Below are 24,169 nucleotides of genomic sequence, written 5' to 3' on the forward strand. Positions count from 1 at the left end.
ATCCACCGATGTGTGAGGTCATGTGGTGTTTCTCTTTCGTTGATTGGCTTATTTCACTCAGCATGATGCTCTCCAATTCCATCCAGGTTGCTGCAAATGATGAGAATTCCTTCTTCTTTATGGCAGCATAGTATTCCATTGTGTAGATGTACCATAGTTTTTGGATCCAATCATCTGCTGACGGGCACCTAGGCTGTTTCCAAATTCTGGCTATTGTAGATTGTGCTGCTATGAACATAGGGGTGCATATATCCTTTCTGATTGGTGTTTCTAGTTTCTTGGGATATATTCCTAGAAGTGGGATTACTGGGTCAAATGGGAGTTCCATTTTCAGTTTTTTGAGGAAACTCCACACTGTTCTCCACAGTGGTTGCACCAGTCTGCATTCCCACCAGCAGTGCACGAGAGTTCCTTTTTCTCCGCAACCTCGCCAACACTTGTCGTTTGTTGATTTGTTGATGTTGGCCATTCTGACAGGTGTGAGATGGTACCGCATTGTTGTTTTGATTTGCACCTCTCGGATACTTAGTGACTTTGAGCATGTTTTCATGTGCCTTTTGGCCTTCCTTCTGTCTTCTTTTGAAAATATTCTGTTTAGGTCCATTGCCCATTTTTTAATTGGATCATTCATCTTCCTTTTATTTAGTTGTATAAGCTGTCTGTAAATGTTGGAGATTAAACCTTTATCAGTGGTAATATTTGCAAATATGATCTCCCACACCGTGGGCTTTCTTGTTGTTTTATTGATGGTTTCTTTTGCTGTAAAAAAGCTTTTTATTTTGAAGTAGTCCCATTTGTTTATTTTCTCTTTAGCTTCCATTGCCCTAGGGGCCGTATCAGTGAAGAAGTTATTTTGGCATACGTCTGAGATTTTGCTACCTGTGGATGCTTCTAGTATTTTTATGGTTTCCCGTCTGATGTTTAAGTCCTGTATCCATTTTGAGTTTATCCTTGTGAATGGTGTAAGTTGGTGATCTAGTTTCATTCTTTTGCATGTGTCTTTCCAATTTTCCCAACACCATTTATTGAAGAGACTGTCTTGACTCCATTGTATATTCGTGCCTCCTTTGTCAAATATTAATTGAGCATAGTGATTTGGGTTGATATCTGGGTTCTCAATTCTATTCCATTGATCTATTTGTCTGTTCTTGTGCCAGTACCAGGCTGTTTTGAGAACAGTGGCTTTGTAGTATAGTTTGAAGTCTGGTATTGAGATCCCTCCTACTTTACTCTTCTTTCTCAGAATCGCTGTGGCTATTCGGGGTCTTTTATTGTTCCAAATGAACTTTTGGAGAGTTCTTTCTAGGTCAGTGAAATATGTCGTTGGTATTTTAATGGGGAGTGCATTGAACCTATAGATTGCTTTAGGAAGTATGGACATTTTGATGATGTTGATCCTACCAATCCATGAACATGGTATGTTCTTCCATCTCCTTACATCTTCCTCTATCTCTTTTTTCAGTGTCGTGTAGTTTTCCGCAAATAGGTCCTTTATTTCTTTAGTTAAATTTATTCCTAGGTATCTTAATTTTTTTGGTGCGATGGTGAATGGAATTGCTTTTTTAGCCTCTGTTTCTGTAGTTTCACTGTTGGTGTATAGAAATGCCATGGATTTCTTGGCATTAATTTTATATCCTGCTACGTTGCCACATTCATTTATTAAGTCAATTAGTTTTTTAATGGAGTCTTTTGGGTTTTTTATGTACAATATCATGTCATCTGCAAATAAGGATAACTTTACTTCTTCTTTTCCAATTTGGATGCCTTTTATTTCCTCCTCTTGTCTAATTGCAATGGCTAGTACTTCCAGAACTATGTCAAACAGGAGTGGCGAGAGTGGGCATCCCTGTCTTGTTCCTGTTCTTAGAGGGAATGGTTTTAGTTTTTGCCCATTGAGTATAATGTTGGCTGTGGGTTTATCATATATAGCTTTTATTATGTTGAGGTATGATCCTTGTACTCCCACTTTTTTAAGAGTTTTTAACAGGAAAGGGTGTTGGATTTTGTCAAATGCTTTTTCTGCGTCAATTGATATGACTATATGATTTTTATCTTTCAATTTGTTTATGTGATGTATCACGTTTATTGATTTGCGGATATTGTACCATCCTTGCATTCCTGGAATAAATCCTACTTGGTCATGGTGTATGATCTTTGTGATGTTCTTCTGGAGTCGATTTGCTAGAATTTTGTTGAGGATTTTGGCATCTATGTTCATGAGGGATATTGGCCTGTAATTTTCTTTCATTGAGTTGTCTTTATCTGGTTTTGGTATTAGGGTGATGTTGGCTTCATAGAAGGAGTTCGGAAGTGTTCCTTCCTCTTGGATTTTTTGGAATAGTCTGAGGAGGATAGGTTTTAGTTCTTCCTTGAATGTTTGGTAAAACTCTCCTGTGAAGCCATCTGGCCCTGGGCTTTTGTTTGCTGGAAGCTTTTTGATGACGGTTTCAATTTCTTCCCACGTCACTGGTCTATTGAGATTTTTAGATTCTTCCTGATTGAGTTTTGGCAGTTTGTATTTTTCTAGGAATATGTCCATTTCCTCCAGGTTGTTTAGTTTGTTGGAATAGAGTTGTTCGTAGTATTTTGTAACAATCTGTTGTATTTCGGTGGGGTCTGTTGTTATTTCACCTCTTTCATTTCTGATTTTGTTTATTTGGGTCCTCTCTCTTTGTTTCTTGGTTAGCCTGGCTAGAGGTCCATCAATCTTGTTTATCCTTTCGAAGAACCAGCTCTTGGTTTTGTTGATCTTATGTATTGTTTCTTTGGTCTCTATGTCATTTATCTGTGCTCTGATTTTTGTTATTTCCTTCCTTCTGCTTACACTGGGCTTTTCTTGTTGCTCTTTTTCTAACTCTTTGAGTTGTAGAGTTAGTTCATCTGTTACCATTTTTTCTAGTTTTTTGCAATAGGCTTGTAAGGATATGAACTTCCCTCTCAAAACTGCTTTTGCTGTGTCCCATAGATTTTGGATTGTTGTGTTTTCATTGTCATTTGTTGCCAGGATGTTTTTAATTTCTTCCTTGATTTCTCTGGTAACCCAGTCCTTGTTTAATAGCATGTTGTTTAGTCTCCATGTATTTGATTTCTTTGGATTATTTTTATTGTAATTAATTTCCAGTTTTATGCCACTATGGTCTGAGAAGATGCTTGATATGATTTCTATCTTCTTGAATTTGAATAGACTCTGCCTATGTCCCAAAATGTGGTCTATCTTTGAGAATGTCCCATGTGCACTTGAGAAGAATGTATATTCTGTGGCTTTGGGGTGGAATGTTCTAAAGATGTCAATTAATTCCATCTGGTCTAGTGAGTCGTTTAGGATTGATATTTCTTTGCTGCTTTTTTGTTTAGATGATTTGTCGAAGGGTGACAGTGGGGTATTAAAATCTCCTACTATGATTGTATTGCTATTAATCTCTCCCTTAATGTCCTCCAGCAGTTTTTTTATGTATTTGGGTGCTCCTGTATTGGGTGCATATATATTTACCAGGGTTATTTCTTCTTGTTGGATTGTACCCTTTAGTATTATGAAGTGACCTTCATTATCTCTTGTTATGTCCTTCACTCTGAGATCTAATTTGTCAGATATAAGTATTGCTACCCCAGCTTTTCTTTCCTTTCCATTTGCCTGGAAAACTTTTTTCCATCCCTTCACCCTCAGTCTGTGTGCATCTTTTTTTCTGAGGTGGGTTTCTTGTAGGCAACAGATGTAAGGGTCTTGTTTTCTTATCCAATCTGACACCCTATGTCTTTTGATTGGAGCATTTAATCCATTTACATTTAAGGTTATTATTGATAGGTACTCATTTGATGGCATTTTTATTCTATACCCATGTTCCTTCTTCAATTCCTATTTCTTTATTTTTACAGTAGACCCTTTAGCATTTCTTGCATTGCTGGTTTGGTGGAGATAAATTCCTTCAGTCTTTTTTTGTCTGTGAAGCTCCTGATTTCCCCTTCAATTTTGATTGATAGTCTTGCTGGGTACAGTATTCTTGGATTCAAACCCTTCCTTTGCATGACTTTGTATATTTCATCCCATTCCCTTCTGGCCTGATATGTTTCTGTTGAGAAATCAGTTGCTAGTCTGATGGGGGTTCCTTTGTAAGTAACTTTCTGTCTCTCTCTGGCTGCTTTTAAGATTCTTACTTTGTCGTTGTTGTTTGCCACTTTAATTATAATGTGCCTTGGCGTCTGTCTTCTGGGATTCATTTTGCTTGGGACTCTGCGAGCATCTTGGATTTGTGTGGGTTTTTTCTTCTCTATCTCAGGAAAGTTTTCTGTCATTATTTCTTGAAATACTTTTTCCACGTCTACCTCAGTTTCCTTTCCTTCTGGAACCCCTATTATTCGAATATTATTTTGTTTTGTAATGTCCCAAAGCTCCCGTAGGCTCTCCTCCTGCTTTTTAATCTTTTTTTCTAGAAGCTGCTCTAATTGGGTATTTTTTTCCATCTTGTCTTCTAGCTCACTGATGCGGTCTTCCGCTTCATCTAGTCTACTCTTGATGCTTTCTATTGAGTTCTTCATGGTAGCGATGTCATTTTTCATTTCTTCTTGGTTCTTCCTCAATTCCTGATGGTTCTTCCTCATTTCTTCTTGGTTATTGTCAAATTTCTCTTCCATTCTTTTTAGCCAACCAATAATCATTATTCTGAACTCTTGCTCTGGTAGGCTGCTTGCCTCTGGCTCGTTTACTTCCTTTTCTGGTGATGCCTGCTTTTCTTTCATTTGTGGGGTGTTTCTTTGTCTTCCCATGGTATCTCTTTTCAGGATGTCTGGTTATGTGGTGTTCTTTCTCTTGCGTTAATTTATAGGTGCAAAATACAACACTACCATGTACAGCACGAGAGGCACTTAACAGGAATGTATTTACAATATTAATAACCTCTAATAAAGGTAACCCCTAGCGATAGGCAAATTAGGGTATAGGAGAGAAGGAAGGAAGGAAGGTAAAAATAAAATAAAGAAAAATTAAAAAAAAAAAAAAAAAAAAGTCAAAGAAGAAATAAAGTAATGACAAAATGAAGTTAGAAAACAGGGAGAAAAAGAAGAGAGAGAGAGAAAGAGAGAGAGAGAGAGAGAGAGAGAGAGAGAGAGAGAGAGAGAGAAGAAGCAAACTAAAAAAATGGGAAACAAACTATATATATGTGGAGAAAATTGCCATAGATCAACCAGTGAGCCCAGCCAATGCCGGTAACAATACTTGGAGATTAATACAAACTACAATACAATATCCACTATTATTAAGTAAGGTTATGATATACAGAAGTCAAAGAAACAAACAAAAACAGAGGATTTAAAAAAAATTACAAAGCAACAATAACAACACTGGAATAAGCATAACAATTTCACTGAAAAGCACCAATATTCACAATAATCAACCTTCACTCAAACAATGAGAAAAGGATAGAAAGTAGAACCGTTTTTTTTTTTGTGTTTTTTTTTTTTTTTTTTAACTAGTTAATATAGTGCAGAGAGTGATATTTATACACTTGTATCAGGGGTTGGAACTTAGATCTATGAGTATAGTGAGAGCTTTAGCAGGGGGTATACAGAAAGAATAGAGGAAAAACTAAAGCCGGAAAGGGATAGGATAAACTGGAGACTAAAAGGTTAAAGTTTAGTAAGAGAGTGATGGGGTAAAGGTCGAATTGAGATAGGGTTGAATGATGCTATAGTAGAGATTAAAATAGAATGAAGGTTACTCCCAATGTAAAATAAAGACGAAGTAAAATGGTACTGGGGAGGAAAAGAAAAAGAAAAAAAAATTGCAAAATAGCAGTAGTAATAGTGAAGATAGAGATTGAAAAATGTAATAATTGAAAAGGTAAAATCAAGTAAGGAAAAAAGAAAAAAAATCGTTTCTGAAGTAAAAGATGTAAAAAATGAAAATTAAATAAAAAATGTAAAAAATGAAAATAAAATAAAGAATAGTATAATTAGCATAAAATTGTCCAGTAGAGTTCAATCACTTCCTCTGTTATTGTATTTGGTATGCCTGGTTCTTGGATCAGAGAGTCTTGCAGTTCCCAGCTTTCCACTGCACCTCAGTTTTGTAAGGTAGTCCTTAATTTTAGGCAGGCTATATCTTAGTTATTTGTGTCCATTTATTTATTTTTGATTAATTAAAAGAAAAAGAAAAAGAAAAAAGAAAAAAAAAAAGAAAAAAAAAAAAAAAAAAGGCAGTTTGTAGTTCAGCCCTTAGGTGTCAGTGTTACTGGTTTGACCTCCCAGACTTTGGTTGCTCTGGCCCTCTTTCTCTCTGGGGGCGGGCCCTCGCAGCTCTCCCGGGCTACAATATAGGCGGGGCCACGGCCGCTCTGGGGGCGGGGCCTCGCGGCGCTCCGGGCCGCGGTGCTCTGGGCCGCTCTGGGGCCGGGGCCTCACAGCGCTCCTGGTGGCGCGCTCAGGGCCGCTCTGGGGGCGGGGCCTCGCGGCGCTCCGGGCCGCGGTGCTCTGGGCCGCACTGGGGCCGGGGGCCTCGTGGCGCTCCGGGGCCGTGGAGCTCAGGGCCGCACTGGGGCCGGGCCTCGCGGCGCTCCTGGTGGCGCGCTCAGGGCCGCTCTGGGGGCGGGGCCTCGCTGGAGCAATGGCGCTATCGCAGCCTGAACTCTCAGCCTAGCCACGCAGACTCTGACCTTTCTGTGGGTGGTTGAAGAGCTTCCTTGAATCCACCCGCTTGCTCCGATCGGGGCGCCACAGGTGCTCGATGGACTCCTCGGCTGTGGGTTTTCCAGGCCTCAGAGAAGCTGCTCCCTTCCTGGTAGGGTGGCGCCGCCTTTGCGCTGAGCCCGGAGCTCCGGGAGAAGTCGGGAGTGCTGGCCGCTTGGTCAGGAAAAATTGTCCAGCGGACACTTCCTTACCTTCCTAGAGTGATCCGCTGCCCCTTAGCTGCTAATCAACATTCCCTGAGCGACTCAGATGTTGCTTCTATCTGTTTTGGGACCGGGGTCAGAACAAGTCCGTCTGTTCGGTCGCCATCTTCAAGCTGCAGAGAGCGGGCAGAAGAGATGCTCAGCTGACCTTTAGGAAGAGGAACTGTCCAGAGGATGAATTCTCTCCATCATTTCTCCTTTTGGTTATATCCCAGGCTTATTTCTCAGTAGCTCTACTTCACCCAGTAGATGATAAATGCATGGTGTAGGCTAACCTTCATTATGTTTCTTTAGCAAATCGCAGCTGCTAATGCGTTGCGTTAACTGTGATTCTTTCAGTTCGTGAGGAACCCATGTATCGAGTTTTTGAACATAGCCAAGTTGTTTTAAGTGATTTTCAATGCATGTATGTGATACATGAAGCTTCTCTGCAATCTCACGTGTTGTACTGTGACAGTCCGAATTGATTATTGCTTTGATTAGGGCGTCATCAACTTCAACTGGACGACCAGAGCGTCTTTCATCTTTGAGTGAAAAATCACCAGAACGAAATTTGGCAAACCAATTTTGACACTGCCGTTCTTTTAAGGCTTCGTCACCATAAACAGCACATAACTTTTTATGAGCTTGTGATGCGTTTTTCCCTTGCGGAAATAAAAAAGCAAAATATGACGAAAATGTTCCTTTTGATTTTCCATTTTTCAACGAACGCCAAACAAAAACTACAAAACAGATCAAAAAACTTTTTTTACTGATTAACAGCTGAATAGCCAACTATGAAATACAAAATGTGTTTTACATTTGTACTACGTCTGCAAACCTAAAAATTCAACTGAAGCCATATATGTGTGAAACCCGCAATTACTTAGTTGCCGACCCAATATATGTCTATGAAATGATAGAACAAATAGGGTAATGTGTAAGCTATAGGTGAATCTGAGTAAAAAGGATACCGAGTTCCTATATGTGTCTCCACTTTTCTGAGTTGAAATTGTATCAAAATTGAAAGTTACCAACAAAACTAGATTTGTCTTTCTGTATCTTCTAAGTAGCAGCATGATTTTTAGAAAAATAATGTTAGATATGCTTCTGTGACTTAGCTGCATCTGCCCTTTGATTTTGGTCTTTGTTTCTCAACTTCTGGATCACAATATGTTATTTATTTTTACTTGATCATAGCACTCTCTTCATAAGATTATTACATAATATGAAGTACTCAGCTTCTGTACACATTTATTGTTCTGCCTAGTAATTGTATAACTTTGGAATACGATTCTCATTATATATATTTTTTCTTATTCATATGCTTTGTTTTTGCAGTATCTTGAATATTGTAAAAAAAAAAAAAATTACTTCCTTTATTTTGAGAAATTAAAATATTACCTTCCTGGTGAAAGGCTTTGCTGGTCCTATTTTCATCCAGCAGTATTTATTTTTACTGTAATTTGTGTTTAATCTCTTGGTAGAAGGTCCAGTGTGGTATGAGATATAGCTCATTTTTGTTGTTGGCTCAAAGAAATGACCTCTAAATGCTGTCAGGCAGGACCATACTTTCTGTCCATCACAAATGAGTCAGAGAAGCCCTTTCCTAAGTGGGATCTGCGATCAAAACCTGGTACTGCTTTGTTGACATTCAACTATGGATCTTAACTTTTCTGTGGTTACTGTTTCATATCAACAAACAAATACTCAGTAAAGGCTATCAATGGGTTTACTAAGAAGATCATGGTAATTCACTTGGTACTTGTGTTTTCAATTGGTTAACTAGTTTTCTTTCCTTTGTGGTATATGATGGGATCTTCACTAGACAGAGGTAACCTATCAGATAGTGTGTAACTGGATGCTGGTGTGGTGGTGCTTGTTGGTTTAGTTTTCATGATATTTCTCCCAAGGTTATGTTTGCAATTCTGCTTAACATTTTGCTCTTGCATGACATTATTGCTTTGATGGTACTTTGTTGCTTTGGGTTCTTGAAACCTCGTGTTACTTTTTTTTTTTTTTTTTTTTTTTTTTTTGGCACCAGAATAATTCCTTAAATATCTTTGGTTGGCCCAGAACTTATGGAAATGAGTTTCAAGTCTTAACACTTTATTGGATCCTTTTCAGTTTTTGAAAATATCTCCAATGTTACTACTAAGTTTATAATTCAGCTAGGAATTCAGAAAACAGAGTAGGTTTGTTTAAGCATTCAGGAAGAGACCACTTGCCAGACAGACAATTACTAAAGCTGGTAATTAACTCTCTTTGAGTAATAGCTGCATTTTAGAAGAGTTTCATCAAATAAATGAAATTAAGAGCTTCTACCAAGGTAACAATAAATATAATGAAATAAACTGATGTATAAAGCTTGGCGTGCATGTATTTTAGAGATGCTATTTATTCTGCAAGCTCATCTGCATTCCGAAACTAAGATTCTTGGGGGTCATAAGGAAAAATTAAAATTAGTATTTCAGAAATTAATTTTCTGAACATTTATGTCTGGCTTGGTTGCTTACCTCTTCATTTTTAATCACTGATATTATAGTTTCTTAGTAAATTGAAACTGACTTCACTTTAGTTTTTTTATTTGTTTTGATTTTTTTCATATACTTCCATAGAAGATAATGGATTGTTTTTAAAACTAAGAAACAAAATTAGCCTTGAACTGGGTCTGTATATGCTAAATGTCAAGAGGTCATAAAATTGAAAATATTTTGCATTGTTTATATTGAGCCAGTATTGAAACAAAATTATCTTTTGTCTTATAATTTTCATCATCTTGAAACTGTAAAGGATCCATTAATTTGGAATGGCTATCAGAAATATGCTTATGATAAATACCATAAAACTGTCAGATAAATGATGATTCATCTTTAATTATATTCTCATTCTACTGTATCTTCTTTTTATCTTTTGCTGGGACCCATATATTTAATAGAAAATAGCCCAAGAACGAGAAAAATTTGCTGATGAAGGCAGTATATTTTACACCCTTGGAGAATGTGGACTCATATCCTTTTCAGACTACATTTTCCTCACAACTGTTCTTTCTAGTAAGTATAAACTTTTCCCTTTTGTGTATGTGTGTGTGTGTGTGTGTGTGTGTGTGTGTGTGTGTTTTGTTTATTGGGAGCACCAGGACTATAAAAAGAATTAGATTGATTGGAGGGCAGAGCAAGATATGTTCATAAAGTTAATTGATTATGTTATATGAAATTTCACTTATCTGGAATTCTCTGTAACTTGTATATAGAACCACCCAAAGAAGAAAAAAAATTAAAGTTCAGGTAAAGTTTTAAAAAGAGGCAATTAGCCCTAACTGGTTTGGCTCATAGATAGAGCACTGGCCTGCGGACTGAAAGATCCCAAGTTCAATTCCAGTCAGAGGCATGTGCCTTGGTTGTGGGCACATCCCTAGTATGTGCAGGAGGCAGCTGATCGATGCTTCTCTCTCATCATTGTTTCTAACTCTGTCCCTCTCCCTTCCTCTTTGTAAAAAATCAATAAAATATATTTTAAAATAAATAAAAATAAAATAATAAAAAGGCAATTATGAAATTATAGCTACCTTTAACTCTTTGGAGCTCTATATTCTCTTGCCTGCTCCTATATAACCTTTGTTAATGTTTCAACTTCCCCAATAAAACACATATTGATCTATTATTTCTCGCACTAAAAAAGAAAATTGGTTCAGTTGTTCTAATTGTATTTAATATTCTTTTTTAATCTTGGAGGATTACTATTTAAGACAAAATTCGTTTGACTCATTTGGAGCATTGATGAATTTCTGATTTTTTTAAGCTAAACAATTTTGTTGATCAGTATGCTCTATGATATATATTTACATATATATATGTGTGTGTGTGTGTGTGTATATATATATATATATATATATATATATATATATGTAAATTATTTCAGAAAGAGGAAGGGAGAGGGAGATAGAAACCTCAATGATGAGAGACAATTATCGTCCTGCTGCCTCCTGCACACCCCGTCACTGAGGACAGAGACTGCAACCCGCACATGTGCTCTAATGGGGAATCGAACCATGACCTCCTGGTTCATGGGTTGGCACTCAACCACTGAATCACACTGGCCAGGCTCTATGTATTTCTTAATTTACTTCCCTTTAGTGTGATTTTTTTTAACTATTAAGGAAAACTATACAAAATGTATGTTTCTAGCTCTTTGTGTACACTCTAATAAAATCTACCTAAAATTGAAATTACTTCCCAATGTTCATATTAAGCCAGTGTTGAAACAAACAAACAAACCTAAATTGAACCAAAGAGATCTGATTTGCATGTTGAAAAGAGGGGATTCCCAGTTCTTTTCCATCTGGGACATATCAAACAAAAATAATCTCATACATGCCAAAATCAGTTTGGCTCAGTGGTAGAGCGTCGGTCTGCGGACTGAAGGGTCCCAGGTTCAATTCTGGTCAGGGGCATGTACATTGGTTGCGGGCACATCCCCAGTAGGGGTGTGCAAGAGGCAGGTGGTCGATGTTTCTCTCTCATCGACATTTCTGGCTCTCTATTTCTCTCCCTTCCTCTCTGTAAAAAAAAATCAATAAAATATATTTTTTTAAAAATAAAAAATAATCCCATACACCAAAAGGTCATGGGTTCAATTCCTTTCAGGGTACATAACCAGATTGTGGGTTCAATCCCTGGTCTGAACCCTGATCTGGGTACTACAGGAGGCAACAGATTGATGTTTTATTTCCAAGTCAATGTTTCTCTCTCCCTCTCGCTCTTCTTCTCCCTCTTAAGTCATTAAAAGCATATCCTCAGTTGAGTTTCTTTTAAAAAACAACAGCAAAACCTAGCAGAATTGGTAGGGATTTTTAAATCATTTTTGTGACTTAAAATAGAATTAAAATTAAATAGACATGATATGGCAGAAAGAGTACATTAAATGAAGCGACTAACTTGTAAAATTGCATTGCTGTACGATATGTACTGTGGAAGTAGTCCTTGTAAATGTTTGTTGAGCTGAAATGAGATTTTAACTTATACAGAAGGATTATAAAGCAGAACCTTTATAAAATCTGGCGTGTATTATAGCTCCCTTAAATGAACCATTTAAAAAGCAGGTTTTAAAAAAAAAAAAGTCACATTGGCCCGTGAGTTCCTGAAGCCTTACTTTTGGTTCTTGGGTCCTGTCTTAAACATGTTTTATAAACATAGTGGTTTATAAAGGTGCTTAGTATTAGGATGTCAAATACTTTCTGTTTTTGTCAGGAATGAGAAAATATAATAAGGATATGATTTTAAGACTTTCTTTTTATCACTGGTTTTAAGCATTTTAATTATTATGTGCCTTTAGTGTTTCTCAATGTTAGTACTACTAATGTTTGGGCAGGGCAATTCATTCTTGTGAGAGCTGTCATGTGCATTGTAGCATGTTTAGCAACATTCCTGGCCTCTGGCTACCCTCTCCCTTCTCTCAGATGAGGCAACCAAATGTGTCTTCAGGATTTGCCAAATGTACCCTGGGGGGTAGGGGGGGTGTAAGAGGAATCATTCTCAGTACACAACCAAGGATGCAGCTTTTGGCACGTTAGTTGTTTGTTTGTTTGTTTTACGGTGTCTTGATATAGTGTTCTTCATGTTTTTTGTCTTAAAGTTGTTTGAACATTTTGTATCTGTAGGTTTATAGTTTCCATCTAACTTGTAAACATTTCAGCAATTGTCTTCAAATACTTCTTTGCTTTTCTGTCCTCTCCTTTGGTGATTCCATTACAATATATTTTCCTTACATCAATCTTATAATGCTTACTCTATTATGACCTTAATTTTACAGATGAGGAATGGAGACATAATAGAGGTTTACATATCAAAAAAAAAACAAAAACAAAAAACAAACACTTGCCCTGAGTCCCACAATAAATAGGTGATGCAGAGTTTGAACCCAGGCCAACCACAGTATCTGGGCTCCTGTTGCTTTGTTTTACTGCTGTGGTCACATTTTCAGCAACGATAAGCCACAAATTAGCATAGTGCCTCTATGGTTGTACTGTGAAGAGACTAGGCAATAACTCTTCAGTAGAAAATGGGCATGTTGAATATTGCACACTGCGTTGTCCACTTTCTCTAAAAAGCCACTGGGGGAAATGTACCACAGAAATTACACTGAACTTCCCATGTCCAAATTGCTTCGAGGATGATAGGAAGTGAGGCACTCAGTGGATCAACTTCCTGTGAATAACAAGGGATCATTACAGTCTTAGATGCACTAAATGATCCCCAGGTCATCCTGCAAGAGAGAATGCAATTCTTTAAACACCAAAAGTGTTGTTAAGGAGTGGCTGAGACTGGGAGAGGTGCATTGGTGTCTTCATTAATCTCTTGTCATGATGGACAACAGGGTCTGTCCTTGAGATTTCCAACAGCCAGCCAGCCAGAGCAATGTGAATGGTATAACCCTGATAATGCAGAACTGTCATATTTCTTCTTAATTTATTTTTTAATTGATTTTTAGAGAGAGGAAGAGAAAGATAGATGTGAGAGAGAAACATCAATCGGTTGCCTCCCTCACATGCCTGGGTGGGGATGGAACCTGCAACATGAGTTTTTGCCTGGACCAGGAATCAAACTCACCACCTTTTGGTATACGGGACAACATTCCAACAAACCGAGCCACATCAGCCAGGCAGGACTGTCATATTTCTGATTAGCTGTTTTTTTGCAAAATTAATGGACTCAATGTACAAGAAATTGGCATCATGTTGAAGAATATGAACATTCTGCCCAACTGGATTGACATTTGGAAACTCAAAGTACTTTCAAAACTACATTATATTGTCAAAAATAAAATTTGAGGAATATATATACATGTATATACACACATATATAGAGAGAGAGAGTAAATCATTAAATTCCTTTCTTAACTTATAACTACCTCTCCTGAAAATAAAGTTAACAAAGCTGCTTCTCTAAAACATTATATATATATATATATATATATATATATATATATATATATATATATTTAATATACAAATTATCCCCTTGGGAGTTTGACCTACGCTTGCTATGATGGGCGTAGACCACCAGGGGATGGTGTGGAATGGAGGAAGGCTCTAGCTGGCAGCTGGGGAAGGGAGGCCCTGGTTGGCAGCCAGCAGCCAGGGAAGGGAGGCCCCAGCCAGCAGCTGGAAGGCCTCAATCAGCCCTGATCGCCAGCCAGATCTAGGGACCCTACCCGTGCACAAATTTTGTGCACCAGGCCTCTAGTATAATATAATTTTACCCATTAAATAGAGCTCATTCTTCTCATTTAAGCTTTTTAGAAGTTTGATTTTTAGCAAAATAAGAATTTTTTGGACACACATTAAAAAGAACAATCAGCCGAAACCGGTTTGGCTCAATGGATAGAGCGTCGGCTTGGGGACTGAAGGGTCCCAGGTTCGATTCCGGTCAAGGGCATGTACCTTGGTTGCGGGCATATCCCCAGTAGGGGGTGTGCAAGAGGCAGCTGATTGATGACTCTCTCTCATCGATGTTTCTAACTCTCTCTCCCTTCCTCTCTGTACAAAATCAATAAAATATATTTTTTTAAAAAGAATTGTAAAAACAAACAAACAAACAAAAAAACTATCAATTTGGCGACAATGTCTTGTGCTTATAATAAGCAGTGGCATATCATATCTTCTCTATATGTGCTTGGGATAATGAGGGCCTTCTTTGAACCTAAAATTTTAAATACCATTACACACACTTATACATATATACTTTCTAATTCCTGCTTTGTTTTTTCTCCTTGGCAATTATCACTGTTCAACATTCTATATCACTGATGGATTGACCTTGTTTATTACCTAGAATGTAAACTGCATGACACTGATCACATGTTTGTGACAATATTCACTACAAGCATATCTGGTGTATATAAAGCTTTGTGGCCAGATAACAAAGCAAGACTATAATTTTTTTCCTCAATTTTCTCCAAAAGGAACTTTAGCAAACATAAGACTTGACTTTGCTGTTTATATCCCAAATTGAGATATAAGTTGTTGGGTCTGAAGCTGCCACTGGGTATGTTGGTTCTGGGGCCTCTTGGGAGGGACTCTGTTGCAGGCCAAATTGGTTGTTTTCAATCTGCAGCCAGTACCAGTGGAGGGAAAAAATGTGTTTTTTAATTAATATATTTTCAAACAAGCTTGGTTTCTTATCATTAAGAATTTATATATTTATATCCCTCCTTATTCTTATGTCATAAATTATATTGCTTTATACCTCATCTTCCTGGTCAAGTTTAATGGAATAACTTGAAGAATTTTCAACATTGGCCATAGCATTTGTATCAAATAGAATATTAGGTATTTACTAACTAAATACTCATTAATAAAATAAATTCAGATTCATTTTAGGCAAAGTAAAGAAACTGTTAATAGAGAGTCTCTAATCCTTAAAGTAATTTTATAGGATTTGACTGAGAATATAAAAGAATGATTATTAATGGCTTAATTCTCAGCACTTACTGACTGCAACATTAGCTGATGGTCTTAAATCTAATAATAGAAGTCAGAGATTTTTCTCTATAATGTGGTACAGAAAAGGGTCATCAAGATTTATCTAGAATGCTACATAATATTTATTGATTTGCATCTCTTTGCTAATGCTAAGTTTTACTAGATAATGATAATATAATTTAGACTCTGGATTTTGGCTATTAACAATTATGAAATATTTATGTTGTGCTCTTTGTCTTCATATGTGTCCTAACGTAATTAACCCTGTGGGCTAATAACATAAAAACAATCCTAGAGAGAATAATATTCATAATAGATAAATATTAAACATCTTCCTTACTATTTACTATTAATCTTTGAAAGCTGTTAGAAAAATCTAAAGAAAAAAAAATACTGTAGCATGGATTCTGCTCTGATGTTATCTGAAGCTGGCCACTGGGTGTGTTGTTTTGGGCCTCTTGGAAGGAACTCTGGTGCAGGCCACCTTACACACTGCCTGTGACTGGTCCTAGACAGCCTGTTTGGAGCTACAAAGCTATCCACAGTTTGTGGCTTCCCCTGCTGGTGTGATTCTAACCTGTTCTGCTTTGGGCCTGGGTGTGCTTGGGAAGGACCAAGCTGCATACCAAGGCCAGCTTTTATCAGCACTGGGCTGGGAGCAGGTCAGCTAAAGACCCAAGGCTCCCGGATCTGCCTCGTCTGCCTCTGCCTGCAGGCTGCCTATTGGGCTTAACTAGTGAAAAGGCCTCTGCAGTCCTGGAGTCATGAGGTAGCTTCTCAGTGAGTCACCAGGTAAGGGCGAGTGGTGTTCACCAGATTGACACAGGTTCACACTCAGTGCCAGTGCAGGGTGGGCGTCCACTTAGCAAAAGTCACCAGGTTGACCAAGTCTAGCTGACACCCCCTGGCTATTCACACATCTTAGTGTTGGGGCAGGTTCTCAGGGAGTCATCAGGTGAGGCCAGCAGAGTTTATCAGACCCAAACAGAGCAAGATTTGACCATGTGACTGGAGGGCTCTGGGCCAGTCAGGCGTACAAGGGGAAAATGGCCCCATCCTAGAGCCCCACAATTCAGTCTGTCTCAGATTCTGCCAGGAGCCAAATCTCAGCAGGGTAGGGCCTCTGGGAGTTGAGAGGGGGCTAGTGGCTCTTCCGTGAGGGGTAAGTGCTGGTCAGGCTTGGGCAAATGTGGGATGAGTGGCCTCTGTCCCTTGTCCATGAACCACACAACTCAATTTGTCCCGGATTCTGCCCAGACCTTGGCAGGACGGAGCCACCAGGAGTCAGGAAGGGGGCGGATCTCCCATGAGGGGGAAATGCCAATCAAGTGTGCAAGGAAAGTAAGAGGAATTGCCCCGCCCCAAATCCACACAACTCAGTTACTAACACTCTCTGAGTCTACCCAGGTCTCTACCCCCCAGCCTAGGCACCTCACGCCTCAGCAGGGTACAAGCTCCACAAGGTGGGGTGACAGGGAGTCCGGAGGGTGGAGCTATTGATCCCCGAGGCTGGCAGAATTCTACCCAAGAAAAGTGGCATCTGCAGTGTGGGAGAGGGTTCGGCACTGGGATCCTGGTGGTGGTTTCTTCAACTCTCTCCCCAGAACCACAACCTCCAGTTCTCCTGGTGTGATTCTAGTCTGCTCAGCCCTCCCTACACGGGAGCCCAGGGGGCAGTGGCTGTGAATGTGGTCTTGTATTGGTCCTTTAAGAGGGAGCCTACCTCCAGCTGACTCTGGTCTCTTCCTGGTAGACAGAATCCCTGCCTATTTTCACAGCCAGATGTCACCTCTTCCCGGCCCTGGTGCTCTGGACTGTGGAGCCCAGCTTGGAATTGAGAACCACTCTTCTCAGAGGGAACCTTTTTGCAGCCGAGATATCCCTCTAGGATCTTAGCCGCTGCCTGTGGGAATGGGGCCAGCCCTTTTTGAGTCTCTACCCTCCAGTCTCAGTGTGGCTTATTTGGTAAATCCTTGGTTATAAGACTTTTCTTCAGCTGGTCTTCAGTTGATTATTCAGGATGATTGTTCTGTAATTTAGTTGTAATTCTAGTTTGGTCCTGGGAGGAGGTGAGGGTAGATTCCACTTACCCACTGCTATCTTGGATCCACTATAAATAATATCTTTTTTAAAATGTTTTGTATTGATTTTTAAGGACAGAGGAAGAGAGAGGGATAAAAAGATAGAAACATCAATGAGAGAGAAACTTCGATTGGCTGCCTCCTGCATGCCCCTCAGTCTTCCTGAGGACCGAGCTCATAACCTCGGCATGTGCCCTGACTGAGAATCAAACCGGTGACCTCTTAGTTCCTGAGTGGATATTCAATCGCTGACTCACACTAGCCGGGCTATAAACTATCTTGAAGTAGGAACTTTATCATGTGGTTTTGTATCCCCAAAGTATCTGACACCATATTCTACTACCCTGTTTCCCCGAAAATAAGACAGTGTCTTATATTAATTTTTTCTCCCAAAGTTGCGCTAGGTCTTATTTTCGGAGGATGTCTTATTTTCGGGGAAACACAGTAATAGTCATTTTTAAAGTATTTGAAAGAAAGGATATTTGAGATGTGGCTTCCCTGAGTTTCTTCTAGATAGAAAGAAACCTAGTTCAGCTCCATATCCTTGACTGCAGTGTCAAAAGAGCCTCAGTCTTTCCTTCATTTCCCTGGAACAGGTGATAGAAACTTTCCCAGATTCCAGCCTCCTACAATTCTTGCTTGTGTCCTGTGCTCAGAATCTTTGTTCTGTTGATGGTTGGGATGGCTGGTAGGAATTCAGGCCTCAGTAACTGATGATGTTTCAAGACCTTTGCTTATGGTCTACGAGCTCCATTTTTTACATCAAATGTATTGGTCCATCTACTAGTATATAGCTTACCTTTCCCTAATTATGGTAATAATGTTTGCTTATGCTTAGGCTTCATTATGTGTTGCTTACCTATTCCTGAAACAACTTTAGAAAATTCTTGTGTTGTGCTAGGGAATTTGAGGTTGCAAAAAGGAAGTTAAGGCAAAAAATAGTGATTTTTGATGGAATGGTTTGCCTAATCGCTGCCCCTTCTAGAGAAGATATTCAGCGTAGTATCTGGTACTTAATAAGTATTCCATGTATATATTGGTTTGCTAAGTAAATACTCAATAATTTTTCTGAATAATTATTTTAGTATGCATACTAAAATTTTATATTGCTCCAAATATCCTTTGCCTCCTGCCTTGCACTTAAAATGGTTTTGAGTGCATGTCTCTATGTATATAGACATGATGAAAGGTAGAAAATTATAACAATACTTACATTTTTTTTATTTGAACACTAAACTGAAAAACAGATTTTGGGTGAATGCCAACCTAGTCACATGTAAAGAGAGTCCTTCAATTTAATGTAGATTAAGTAAAAAATCAAAGCTCTTTATTAAATTATCTATACAGTAAGTTGTATCTTGGCATAAGCTGTCACTTTGGCTTGTATCGAGCACATGGAATGGAATGAAACTGCATAGAATGAAATGAAAGCAGATGATTATGGTTTCAGATCTGTGAAGATAGAGGTGGGGGTCTGTCACAAAGCTATATGTCAATTGGCCATAAAAATAGTAACATGCATTTGAAGAAAATAAATCCTAAAGTAGAACATGACCTTAACGCAAGGGTAAAACGCTGGCATTCCTTTAAGAATTGCTCTCCGGGGAACTCTCGGGGAATCTAAGCTTTTTGACATCTCTGGCATTGAATACTCTTCCTTAGCACAACTGTCAGCAGTGTAAAGAAGAGCAATTTAAATGAAATACTGTTTCTGGCGGCTCTCAGAAGGTCATCAGTAACTGAGGATGAGATATAGCTCAAAGATGAGTTATGCACTATGGACTAGAAACATCAGCTATTTCTATTTATTTTCTGCAGATGTTAGGTTATAAATCTTTTCTTTTGATAATCAGGGCTGAAATGTATTTTCTGGAATACATTTTTGAATAGTGTTCTGTGAAAACCTTGCTAAACAAATTCAGAAAAACTTCAGTTTTCTTATGAAGTATTTAAACTCAGGTTCTTGACACTTAGTGTTTTATATTATTTAGAAAACTTTGCAACTGACATTAAGTAAATAAACCACACCGGCAGGCAGTAAAGAATGGAGTCTTCTTTGTAGCCATTGTAGAGTCTATATGTAATGATAATTACCTCATAGTAATAATTGTCTCATAGTTTTCTTCATTGGGTTAAGATTTTCAAGTAAAAACAAGACTAAGTAACTCTGAATTTTAAATTTGTTCTAAGATTATACATGTAATTTCTCTGTTTTTTTTCTTATGGTAAGAATTTGTCAGAGTAGAAACATGGGTCTTCTAACCAGATCCTTCCAGTAAGTGCTGTTAGGAATAGCAGCTGAACTCCTTATTTCCCACCCATACCTGTTCTAATGAGGTCCTGGCTACCTCTGACTGGCCAGTAAATCACAGGTTATGGGTTAGTCTGTGAGCAATACAGAGTGTAGACATCATGGCTGTACCTTGCATTATGGGGAGCTTTACCTACTAGGTCTGCCCTACAGTTATGCTAGCTTAGTTACAGTTAAACTTGGGCTCAAAACTACATGAGGTGAACAAAGTCTTTCCTAAATTTAGATCACTTTCAAAGGTCTTAAAGGATTCCAAGAAACTGGGATAAAGATTAATATCGATGACCTCTTTTAAAGGGACAATTAACTTTTTCTTCTCTCATTTGACTACCAAATCCATATTGTATCTATAACCATTTGTGCATCAGAATTAACTATCGGAGCCCAGCTGGCGTGGCCCAGTGGTTGAGTGTCGACCTATGAACCAGGAGGTCACGTTTCAATTCCCAGTCAGGGCACATGCCTGGGTTGCAGGCTCAATCCCTAGTGCAGGGCATGTAGAAGGCAGCCGATCAATGATTCTCTCTCACATTGGTGTTTCTGTCTCTCTCTCCCCCTCTCCTTTCCTCTCTGAAGTCAATAAAAACATATTTTTTTAAAGAATTAACTATTGGAGTAACACAAATTTAATTGCCTAGATAGTATTAGTGAGAGCATATATTGGCATACCTTTTTAGAATCTTGACCATGTTTATCAAACACTTTCGTAAGTGTTTACTCTTTGGCCCAGCAATTCCATTTCTATAAGTTTAGGCTAATAAAGTTACTGTGTGTATAATGATGCTGATGATCAAAAATAAATTGGAAATAAATCAGATATCAAACAAATTACAATAAATTTTGCAATGAAATTCAGTGTAACATTTAATGTATGTAATGCAGAGATTCGTTAGCATTGGGAAATGTTCACATGTATTGATGAGTCAAAACATACATGTCTTATTTCATTTTAGGAAAAGAAAAAGTGTATGTGTCCTGTTATTTGTAGAAAGGATAACTCATTCCACAATTAACTATATTTAAGATACTGTGCTTATGGGAGTCATTATTATCTGAAGTACCCCAAAGGAGGGCTATTAGGATGTTGGAGCCTGGAAATAAGCTCTAAGAAACTTATCCTCATGAGAATATGTTTTTATGAGTTTAGAGAGCTATCAAATAAGTGAGGAAGCAGATTTTTTTTTTCTCTAAAAAATTAAACTATGAGATGTGTAAGAGCTGCACAAGTTTAGATTTGGGCTCTACATGAGATAAAAAAAACTCAATTAATAATCACAACCAAGATTAGACTTCAGAAGTGATGATCTTCCTCTCAGAAATAATCAAAGGCTATGTGATCATCCTTAAAAATTCAGTAGTGAGGCTGATCATTGACTAGAAGTTCATTATGTTCTAAAGTATTTTCCTAATTCAGAGTTCTCTGATATTGCATATTAATTACCTCATTTGTCCTATAGGATCATTTTAAAACAGGAATGGTGCAGATAGGAATTTTGTGATGGTGTTACCGGGAAACCCCCAGGTGGGCTCAGGCTGCCTTTGCAATGTCCGATAATGGAGGCAGGGTTGACTCATATAACGTATTTATTGAGAGGGCCAGCCAACCAAGAAGACAGGGAGCTTACTAGCATCCAAAATCTGTTTACAGCAAGATCCAGGGGACAAGATTATATAGAGGAAATGGAGTGGGGTAAGGTTGGGAACAGAATGCAATTACATTCAGTCCTGGGGGCTAACAGAATTCAACTGTTGTTCTTAGTTGTCAGGCAGTGAGATGATGCCTTGGCTCCTGTAGGGTTGGCCTGACCATGCTTAACAGTTCTGCTTCCTTGCTGGGTGCAGTGTACATTGTCCAGAAATGAATCACCTCCTCAATCACTTTGCTCATGATTAAAGGGTAGTATGCAAGTGCACCAGCCTGAGAAATGAAACTCAGAAAAGAGAAAAACTTAACCCTCTGTTCCCATATACGAAACTTAACCCTCCATTCCTATACGTATATGTATTTCAGAATTTCAAAATAATGTGACTATCTTTCAGATTAATTCAGATGCTCTATCAGATTATAACCTCCCTTCCCCCCCCCCCCCCAAATATTGGGAGCATCTAACCAACAGAAAATAAGAATCTAACCTATTCTTTTTTTCTTTTCTTTTTAATCCTCACCTGAGGACATTTTCATTGATTTTTAGAGAGAAGGGGAGGGGGAGAGAACGATAGATGTGAGAGAGAAACACTCATCAACTGCCTCCCACACTTGCCGGGACTGGGAATTTAATCAGCAAGCTGGCAAGGAATTAAACCTTGACCTTTTGCTGTACAGACGACGCTCCTGCCAACTGAGCCACCCTGGCCAGGGCTAACCTATTCATTCTATCAGTACTACCAAAGAAGAATTTAAGACATATTGACTCATTATATTGTTGGAAGAGCCAAAATTAGAGTCCTACTCTGCATTTTCTATTAAAAAGCAAAGTAGAGCCGAAACCGGTTTGGCTCAGTGGAAGGAGCGTCGGTCCGCGGACTAAAAGGTCCCAGGTTCGATTCTGGTCAAGGGCATGTACATTGGTTGCGGGCACATCCCCAATGGGGGGTGTGCAGGAGGTAGCTGGTCGATGTATCTCTCTCATCGATGTTTCTAGCTCTCTATCCTTCTCCCTTCCTCTCCGTGAAAAATCAATAAAATGTATTAAAAAAAAAAAAAAGCAAAGCAGAAAAATCTGTGCTTCAAAAAACTGTCTAGAGTTGTTATTATTGTTAACATAGAGTAATATAATAATGATACTTAACTAGAATAGACCCTATTGTATCTCCATTTCCTATAGCAAAGATGGTTGTGGAATTCTGAGTAAAAGCTGTATAGTAATGAACTTTGCATGGAATCTTATTGTTTTAATCAATTCTTACATAGGTTACGATCATTTTGGGATCACTGCATAGAGGTAGATAAGTTGTTAACACAGGGAGGGGAAAGCTTCACTGTTCTCTCTGTAAGTAGCCTGGGATTCTACAGGATTCCTTTCTCAGTACCTTTCTATGGAAATAGGTTGTTAGTGTAAACACAAGGCACCGGAAAGCTCTCCAGAACAGCTGGATTTCAGAATCGTTCTGAAATATTCCTAACCAAGAAGGGATTTCAGAATTATCCTAAAGTGGAGACTGGGAAGTTCAAGAGAATTGCCTAATAGGATATTCCTGTGCAGCGTATTTCACTTAAAGCAAGCTGGTTTTTTCTTGTTTATGATCAGCAGATGAAGGCTGAATGGGCTGAGAGAACTACGTTGGGAAGAAGGGCGTTCCCTGATGGCTGCTGGGGAAAGCTAAAGGAGAAGGTGCAGGCTGCTGCCTTGACTTGCCTTACCAGTGACCAGTGCATAGGGGCTCAGCCTCTAGAATGTCAGCACATGTATTTCACTAAACACTCTGAGTAGCTCCACATAAAGCAAATACTGTTTGGAAGTAGTTAAGCCAGGACAAAAGGATAAAGAAGCCTAAAGCAGTACAGGGCGTGCTTTTTTTGATAAACTGAATTGTATATAATTGTAAGAGGATATATGAACTATGGTTTGCTAGAGTAACTCATTCAGTCATTTAAATGATACAGGCACATGCCTTCACAGAACTAATAGGACAATTCTGATAAAGCTAAAATTTTAAGTACTCTGTAACCTCTGTAATCAGTGGAGATGGGAATGGAAATGCTGCTTTAATTCATAGGTTGCAACATACTGGCTCTTGCCAAATTTTTCCATTTCTATTCATTTGGATTGTATTCTTTCCAATGTTATGATGCCACCTCCTCTGTCACTCCTTCCTTTCTGTTTTCTTTCAACTGTGTCCTACCCTTTCTTTATCCTCCTCAACCTTCAGTCCTCATTGGGCAACTCCTTCAGGCTCTCTGCAGTTCACCACACTTATGCTAATGACTCTGAATTTTAATCCCTCTCTTCTAACTACCTCCTGAACATTCTCATCTGAATATGCTCTTGACCCCTTGAATTCAGCAGGCCTGATCTGAACTCATTTTATTTCTCAAACCTTTTACACCTCTTGTATCTCTTGGTGAATGATGTGCAAGCTGCCCAGTAGCCTAGGCCAGTCATGCCCTCATCCTTTCTCACTCTCAACTCATCATAACTGATTATAATCAAGTTGTATAATTTCTGCCTTGCTATTTCAAGTTTGTTTTCTCCTCTCTACTACCATTGCCATCAGCTCAGGACTATTTTTAAAACTTATAAGACCTTCAGTGGTCCTCTCTGCAGATGGCTCTTGTTTTCCAACTCATCCTTCACTGTAGCCAAGGAAGTTCTTCAAAAATGCCTGCTTGATTGTGCGTCCCTCTGCTTAAACTTTCAGTGGCTTCATATTGTTTGCAGTTGTTATAGTCTCGGGTATCTGCATGGATTAAGCAGATAATGTGTGTGAGTGAAGT

The 24,169-nt window shown here is 38.6% G+C and overlaps 1 protein-coding gene across 2 annotated transcripts in view; it reads left to right on the forward strand.

Moving 5' to 3' along the window:
- MICU1 (mitochondrial calcium uptake 1) overlaps positions 1-24,169 on the forward strand; it is a 155,798-nt gene that overhangs the window by 59,300 nt on the left and 72,329 nt on the right. For both annotated transcript variants that reach the window (XM_084904970.1, XM_084904971.1), the window contains one exon: positions 9,799-9,913. In XM_084904970.1, the coding sequence (XP_084761096.1) occupies positions 9,799-9,913 (115 nt within the window). The remainder of the gene's footprint in view (positions 1-9,798; positions 9,914-24,169) is intronic.

This window comes from Pipistrellus hanaki, assembly GCF_964339955.1.
Source record: "Pipistrellus hanaki genome assembly, chromosome: 14".
In the NCBI taxonomy this organism is placed as follows: Eukaryota; Metazoa; Chordata; class Mammalia; order Chiroptera; family Vespertilionidae; genus Pipistrellus; species Pipistrellus hanaki.